At 44.3% G+C, this 8401-nt stretch overlaps 2 protein-coding genes across 2 annotated transcripts; one reads left to right on the top strand and one right to left on the bottom strand.

Moving 5' to 3' along the window:
• The first annotated feature begins 348 nt into the window (after positions 1 to 348).
• On the top strand, positions 349 to 4523 carry LOC111204634 (splicing factor 3B subunit 1-like). Its single transcript, XM_022699772.2, has 2 exons — positions 349 to 463; positions 549 to 4523. The coding sequence occupies exon 2, from the start codon at positions 592 to 594 to the stop codon at positions 4237 to 4239; it is 3648 nt and encodes a 1215-aa protein (XP_022555493.1). The 5' UTR covers positions 349 to 463; positions 549 to 591; the 3' UTR covers positions 4240 to 4523.
• Positions 4486 to 7069, bottom strand: LOC106426621 (dicarboxylate transporter 2.1, chloroplastic-like). The gene is made up of 4 exons (XM_022699773.2): positions 6140 to 7069; positions 5335 to 5648; positions 4814 to 5262; positions 4486 to 4733 (listed from the first exon to the last, which is right to left on the bottom strand). Exons 1-4 carry the CDS (start codon positions 6947 to 6949, stop codon positions 4618 to 4620), a joined length of 1689 nt encoding a protein of 562 aa, XP_022555494.1. The 5' UTR covers positions 6950 to 7069; the 3' UTR covers positions 4486 to 4617.
• Positions 7070 to 8401: the final 1332 nt, after the last annotated feature.

Genomic DNA, 8401 nt, shown 5'->3' with positions numbered 1-8401 from the left:
ATTAGATACTCTGACATAAAAAAAAATTATGGTAATTGAAAATTCAATCTCATTCTTTTAGCATAATCACACTTGCAACCAACTGAAGATAGAAGAAAATTTACATAAAATTATATATTTCATAAAACCCGATATATCGAATTCCGCACATCACGAGGAGGTGCCCTTGTGATGTTAAATAGATAAGGTGTAAGAAACGGGAGAACGTAATGATGGTCAACAGACGTAGTTGGATCTTCAATAAGACTTTTGGGCTTTTATGAATGAACCTAAAAAAAGTTTATGGGCCCAAGTCAAAATTAGACCCGAACCTGATAACCGACTCGCAAAGTCGGTTCCAATCACTTCAAATCCCAACTTTCCATTAATTTCCTGCATGTTTATAAACCCTAGTTCTTTCTCTCTTCGCGTTATCGCGCTCAACTTTCTCCGCATTCAACCGCAGGCGATTTTCGATACTCGGGTGAGTTCTTCTTGTGCCTTTTTCATCGGATCATCTTCTGTTTCGCTTTGTTTACTATTCTCTCAATTCTAAGCTCCTCTTGTAGTTGTTCTTGGAGGAAGCAGCTTTCGTTTGAGTATATCTCTATCATGGCGAATATAGACCCCGAGATCGCCAAAACTCAAGAAGAGAGACGGAAGTTAGAAGCAGAACGCGAGGGAGTTTCCCTCACGTTTGTGACTCTCGATCGTGATCTCTACGGAGGCAACGAACGTGATTCCTACTCGACTTCCATCGCACCAAACGACGAGGAGGATCCCAATCTCGACACCCACGGGTCGCTTGTGGCTCAGCGTCTCGCCTCCTTCACCGCTCCCAAGTCTATCCTCAACGAGGTGGCTCGTCTTCACAGCGAAGATGATGATGACGACGGTGGATTCAAGCCGAGACAGACTATCGCGGAGCGCGAGGGTGAGTACCGGAACAGGAGACTTAATCGGGTTCTCTCTCCGGATAGAGTTGATCCGTTTGCTATGGGAGAGAAGACGCCTGATCCGAGTGTTAGAACTTATAATGATCATATGAGGGAGACGGCTGTGCAGAGGGAGAGGGAGGAAACCTTGAGGCTTATTGCTAAGAAGAAGAAGGTTGCGGAAGAAGCTGCCAAGAAACAGAAAGATTCTGCTCATTCCAAGAAGAGGAACAGGTGGGAGCAAGACGGTGGTGCTGAAACCTCTTCAAAGAAAGCTAAAGCATCAGATTCTGTTTGGGATGCAACTCCAGGGAGAGTTTCTGTTGGAAGAAGGAACAGATGGGATGAGCCCACACCTGGTCGTGTGACTGATTCCGATGCAACTCCTTCAGGTGTTACTTGGGACTCGACTCCCAAAGGTTATGCAACTCCAACCCCGAAGCGTCAGCGTTCTAGGTGGGACGAGACACCAGCCACTATGGGGAGTGCTACTTACACCCCTGGTTTCACTCCATTTCAGATTAATCTGCTTGGTGCTATGACACCGGATCAGTACAATCAGGCGAGGTGGGAGAAGGAAATTGAAGAGAGAAACAAGCCAATGAGTGATGAAGAGCTTGACGCCATGTTTCCTAAAGGATACAAGGTTTTGAACCAGCCTGCTTCTTATGTTCCCATTCGATCCCCTGCTAGGAAGGTTATAGGAACCCCGACACCCATGACAACTCCTGGCTACATTATTCCCGAGGAAAACCGCGGGCAGCAGTACGATGTTCCCCCGGAACTTCCCGGTGGGCTGCCGTTTATGAAACCAGAGGATTATCAGTATTTCGGAGCGCTCTTGAATGAAGAGAAGGAAGAAGAACTGTCTCCTGATGAGCAGAAAGAACGCAAGATAATGGCACTGTTGCTGAAGGTGAAAAACGGAACGCCTGCACAGAGGAAAACAGCTTTGAGGCAGCTTACTGATAAGGCCCGTGAGTTTGGCGCTGGTCCTTTGTTTAATAAAATCTTGCCCTTGCTCATGCAACCCACTTTGGAAGATCAAGAGAGGCATCTTTTGGTGAAAGTGATTGATAGGATTCTGTACAAACTTGATGAGCTTGTACGGCCCTACGTCCACAAGATTCTCGTTGTTATTGAGCCTTTGTTGATCGATGACGATTATTATGCCCGTGCAGAAGGGAGAGAAATTATCTCTAACCTTAGCAAAGCAGCTGGTTTAGCCACCATGATTGCAGCTATGCGTCCGGATATTGATAACGCTGATGAATACGTGAGGAACACAACAGCGAGAGCTTTCGCTGTGGTCGCTTCGGCGCTTGGAATCCCTGCACTATTGCCGTTCCTGAAAGCTGTTTGCCAGAGTAAGAAGTCATGGCAGGCACGACACACTGGAATCAAGATTGTGCAGCAGATTGCCATACTAATTGGCTGTGCCGTTTTGCCTCACTTGAATTCTCTAGTAGAACTTATCGAACACGGTCTCAGTGATGAAAACCTGAAGGTTAGGACTATTACGTCCTTGTCACTGGCTGCTCTCGCCGAGGCTTCTGCTCCTTATGGTATTGAGAGCTTCGACTCTGTTCTTATACCTCTGTGGAAAGGTATTAGGTCTCACCGTGGCAAAGTCTTGGCTGCGTTCTTGAAGGCGATTGGTTTTATCATCCCTTTGATGGATGCTGGGTATGCGAGATACTTTACAAAAGAAGTGATGGTGATCTTGATTAGGGAGTTCCAGTCGCCTGATGAAGAGATGAGGAATATTGTACTCAAGGTGGTGAAACAGTGTGCAAGTACCGAAGGTGTTGAAGCGGATTACATCCGCAGCGATGTTCTGCCTGAGTTTTTCAAACATTTGTGGGTTAAGAGAATGGCTCTGGATAAAAGAAACTATAAGTCGCTTGTTGAAACTACTGTTGAGATTGCGAACAAGGTTGGTGTTGCGGATATCGTGGAAAGATTGGTTAACGGACTTAAAGATGAGAGTGAATTGTACCGGCGTATGGTTATGGAAGCCATTGACAAGGTTGTCACAAACTTGGGAGCATCGGATATTGTTGCGAGATCGGAGGAGCTGCTCATAGATGGCATTCTTTATGCTTTCCAAGAACAGACAAACGACGATGCTAATGTGATGCTTAATGGGTTCGGTGCTGTAGTGAATGGACTTGGTCAGCGAGTAAAGCCTTACCTTCCTCAGATCTGTGGCACCATCAAGTGGAGGTTAACCTACAAGAGTGCAAACGTAAGACAGCAAGCCGCTGATCTCATCTCTAGAATCGCTGTTGTTATGAAGCAGTGCGGAGAGGAACAGTTGATGGGACATCTCAGTGTTGTCCTGTACGAGTATCTTGGAGAAGAGTACCCTGAAGTCTTGGGATCAGTTCTTGGAGCTTCAAAAGCTATCGTCAACGTGATTGGTATGACAAAGATGACGCCTCCCATTAAGGATCTGCTTCCAAGACTGACTCCGATTTTGAAGAACCGACACGAGAAAGTGCAAGAGAATTGTATCGATCTTGTTGGTAGGATTGCTGATCGTGGTGCTGAGTTTGTTCCAGCAAGAGAATGGATGAGAATCTGTTTCGAGCTTCTTGAAATGCTCAAAGCTCATAAGAAAGGTATTCGCCGTGCAACTGTCAACACTTTCGGGTACATCGCCAAAGCCATTGGACCACAAGACGTGCTAGCCACGTTACTGAACAATCTCAGAGTCCAAGAACGCCAGAACCGTGTTTGCACCACAGTCGCAATCGCCATAGTCGCTGAAACATGCTCTCCGTTTACCGTCTTACCCGCTTTGGTGAACGAGTACCGAGTCCCAGAGCTCAACGTCCAAAACGGTGTCCTGAAATCCCTCTCTTTCCTCTTCGAGTACATTGGAGAAATGGGGAAGGATTACATATACGCAGTCACGCCGTTGCTCGAAGACGCGCTCATGGACAGAGATTTGGTTCACAGACAAACCGCGGCTTCAGCTGTTAAACACATGGCTCTAGGTGTAGCTGGGTTGGGTTGTGAAGACGCTTTGGTTCACTTGCTTAACTTGATCTGGCCCAACATTTTCGAGACATCTCCTCACGTCATCAACGCTGTGATGGAAGCCATTGAAGGAATGAGGGTTGCGTTAGGTGGAGCAGTTATACTGAACTATTGTCTGCAGGGTTTGTTTCACCCGGCTCGCAAAGTCCGTGAAGTGTACTGGAAGATATACAATTCGCTTTACATTGGTGCTCAGGACACGCTTGTTGCTTCTTACCCGGTCTTTGAGAATGAGCAGACCAATATTTATAGCCGACCCGAGTTAACTATGTCCCTCTGAAGGAAAAGATAAGACGTTCTCCTTACACCTCAAGTCTCCTTATTTTTTTTTTTAGTAGTCAATAGGCTTTGTTGCAAATCCCTTTATTGACTTTTAAATTCATTTCGTTGTAATGCAGGCAATAACGTTGCAGCTTCGATGGTTCCCTATTATTTGTCCAAATTTTCTTGTTGAAGAAGCAATTATTTTGTGTGTTGGTTGTAGCATTATTTTAGTAGTTTCTTGTTTGTTACGGTACTAACAAAATGAAAGTGATAAAGAGTTAATTGGAGGGTTAACGTGTTTTTCATGAGGAAAAATTACCCTCAAAACCAAATGATGAACAAAGAGTTTGTACCGTCGTTACAAGCAGCTTCTTGCTGATTTCAATAATTGTTATCAATAGAGACCCAAAAACTTCCACCAGAAAGTTCCAACTACTCCCCAGATGATCGCATTAATGGCTGCCATCACGAATCCAATCTTGAATACATCAGGTAGATCAACATAACCCGCTGCAAAAATGATAAATTGTACAAAAGTTAAAAGATTTTAATTTAAAGAGAAAGAGAGCGTCTTGTTCATAAGATATTACCTCCATAGTAGACAGCGGCTTGACCGCTACTGTAATGAGTCAAAGCACCAAAAAGATTGGTGTTGTACGCTAAAGCAAGTGCAGCTAATATGCCTGGAACACCTGCTGCTATATTCATAGCTAAGAAAGCCGAGAAGAGAGCTCCAACATGACCTGTCTGGCTCGCGAAAAGGTAGTGGATGAAGAAGTAAGCTGCTTGGAGAAGACAAAACGCAGCAGGCCAGCTCAAGGAAAGAGATTGGAGAGCTTTGGCTACACAATCAGACATCCATGACACAACACCGAGGTTCGTGAGCTGTCCTGCCATGCCCACCAAGACAGCAAACCAAGCTAATGTGTCCCATGCTGATTTTTCGCTAAGGCAATCGTCCCAGTTGAGGACACCAAGCAGAAGAAGTATGGAGAGACCGATCATTGCAGCTACAACACTTGGTATTCCCAGAGTCTCTCTGCATATATAACATTATCAACCATGAGTATGTATAATTAACCGATACTTAGGATACATATCTAACACTAACCCGCAGATCCAAAGAGTGACAGCAAGAAGCATTGTACCGACCATGATCCATTCGTTTTTAGTAACAGGACCCATCTGCTTGAGTTTCAATGCAGCAATACCAGGAGCATCCGGTGTGTCCTTGGTCTCTGGAGGATAAAGCTTATAAAGGATAAGTGGAGTACAAAGAAGTGATATGATTGCAGGTAGACTCGCGGCCTTAAACCAAGAAACCCACGGGTTTGCAATCACTACTCCAAGCTCCTCCGCTAACTTGAGACACAGCAAATTTTGAGCTGCGGCAGTTAAGAAAAGAGCACTAGAGTTTCCAGCACACTGTCAAAGATCACAAAACAGACATAGAGATGAGCAAATATCAACTAAGGAAGACTTGTTCGGTTTGAGGATTGCTGCAAATTCAAATGCTCAAGAACAGGCACCTTCTCTCGTGTCAACTACTAACACGAAGAATTGATCTAAAAATTGGTTTAGACGGCAAATCGGATATAAACGAAACAATTTTCCCAAAACGATTTTAAAAAATATCGGGCCTAAAGAATAATCCTTTATATAAAGCGCCTAACCAATAATTTTCTATAGTTTTTTATAAGGCGCCTAAACTGTTTTCTATCAGGGGCCTAACTACACCTTAATGATTTCTTGAACATTGCAAGAAACATACTTTAATACATGTCAAGCTCAACGAAACTAGAAAGCAGCCTCAAGGGCATCAAAGGTTATGTTTCACAAACACTAATAACCAAGCACAATGTTCCGTTCCAGAGAGAGGAAGTGATAAGTCAACACATCAACCAAAGGGCATAAACCTGGAACTGGGACTGGATCAGATACGACCCTAGTTTCCTCGAAGAAGGATCTCCAGGCTTACTTCCAGCAGAGAGCGACAACGACTTGATGATCGGCAAGAAAATGCCACCGGCTCTAGCCGTCGTACTAGGCATAGCAGGAGCAATCAAGGCCTCACTAAGCGTAAGCCCATAAGAAAGCCCTAAAGTGCTCTTCCCAAGCCACTTCACGAAGTAAGTAGCGATTCTATCGCCGAGACCCGTCTTGACGAATCCACGAGCGAAGAAGAAGGAGATGACGATCAGCCAGATAACCTCGCTCGTGAAGGCCGAGAAAGCTGCGGAGAAGGAAAGCGTTCTGGTGACGATCGAAGCCGTTAGGCCGATGAAGGCCCAAGCTCCGACGGGGAGAGGGCTGAGGACGAGGCCAGCGATTGTGGACAGGAAGATCGAGAGGAGTTGCCAGCCTTGCGGGGTGACTCCTTCCGGCACAGAGACGGCGAATCGGAGGATTAGACCTACGGAGAGGGAGAGGATTAGAGGAACTAGCTTCGCTCCTTGCGGCGGTTGAGGAGACGGAGATTCGGAAGAAGGAGTAGGAGGAGGGGGAGGAGAGTCGTCGCGTGGCGCGGCGGCGATGCGTGTGCAGAAGCGGTGGATTGGTTTGAGGAGAGGGAGGGCGAGAGGTTTGACGGAGTGAGATCGGAGGGAGATTGATGAAGGCGGAGATCTCGATGAGATACGGCGGAGGAGAGATTGGCGTGAGGGATGGTGGGAGAATGAAGCGGAAGTGGCGGTGGTGGAGAGGGAGTGGAGTGCGAAGCTCTCCATCGCCGGCGATTAGAGAGACAGAGACGTGCGAAAGTGTTTTAGTTTATGTCAGTCGCTTCTTCTCTTGCCGGAGTGAGCAATGATGATGAGTGGATGTGAAGAAGACAGTTAAATTAAAACTGAACCTAAAATGTCTTTTGTTCCTTCTTTTTAACCGAAACAGACAAACCGGAACCATTGTTAATTTTCTTGAACCGCATTTTAATTTGGTTCGGTTTTCAATGATTTATCAGATTAAGAACTGTAATGGTATTAATGCCTATTTCACTCTGATTCATTTCCATTTCCATGTCTGTGCATTATTGCAGCAATAGTAATGGTATTAATTCCTTATCAAAATCAATGACACAAAACTCCCGTTTGTACTTGCGTTCTTAATTAAAAACATTCTTTTGTTATCAGCATAAGTTTTTGTTGAGTTTAAATTTGATTGAGTTGTTGTCTTTGTAATAATTTGGCTCAAGTGTTGTATGTCTTCATCAAACCATCTCTTTTTTTTAATTATTTGGATTGCAAAAAAATTTGTGAATCACTTTCCCAAATTATACGATTGACGTGATATACAACTAACTTTTCTCCTAAACAACACCATTGTAACCAGATTTAATTTAAGAAAAAACAACTTCACAGTTTTGAAAACAAAACCAATCAACTCAAACAAGAAATATCACATTGTAATAACGCAATTCATAGTTGTGTGAAATAAAAAGAGAAAACCAAATCAAAACACCACCAGAGCTCGAATCGTCATCACCGGAGCTGGAGTCGTTATCAGCGGAGCTCAAATCATCGATCGCCGGAACTCCTTATGTTTTATGGGGGAAAAGTCACAAGAATCACTTTCTTCTCACTTTCTTTCTCGTTTTTTCAGGTAAAATAAGGAATGAAGAAAAAAATGTGGATCCATGTAATCCTGCAAGACCCGTTTCGGCCCATTCCGTAAAAGGCCCAGTCCCGCAAAGATCCGTCCTGCGAGGCCCGCAAATTTACGGACTTAGAAAACTATGTCCCAATACCATCCCGCGACAGTCCTTTACGGACCAGACCCGCGGTCCAGATCCATGATTGCCATCTCTAAATACTACTAATCGAACATGCAAAAACCAAACTAGGAAGATAAAGACGTCAACAAAGATTGAGCATGCAAGAGCTAATGCCAAGGTCATTGCACTTAACTAGAGATTTCTTAGCATCGTGCAAATTTGGTTGGTTTTGTCCAAGATGCGGAGGAGATGATAAAACTGTTAACTATACATATGATAAACACTTCTGTATGGATCTGCACTATATTAAATTAAGTTTGAATAGAGAATATTAGAGATCTCAAATAAAGAAGATGAAACGATTGGTTCAGGGTTTCAACCTCTTAACTCCACGAGAGCAAAATCGTATAGATAGTACATACAACCGCTAGACTTCAACATCATATTAGCGTTAGAAACACCCACAACA

Source organism: Brassica napus, chromosome C3 (genome assembly GCF_020379485.1).
Source record: "Brassica napus cultivar Da-Ae chromosome C3, Da-Ae, whole genome shotgun sequence".
NCBI lineage: Eukaryota > Viridiplantae > Streptophyta > Magnoliopsida > Brassicales > Brassicaceae > Brassica > Brassica napus.
The sequence above is the reverse complement of the archived record's forward strand: the minus strand, read 5'-3'. Positions and strand labels throughout refer to the sequence as shown.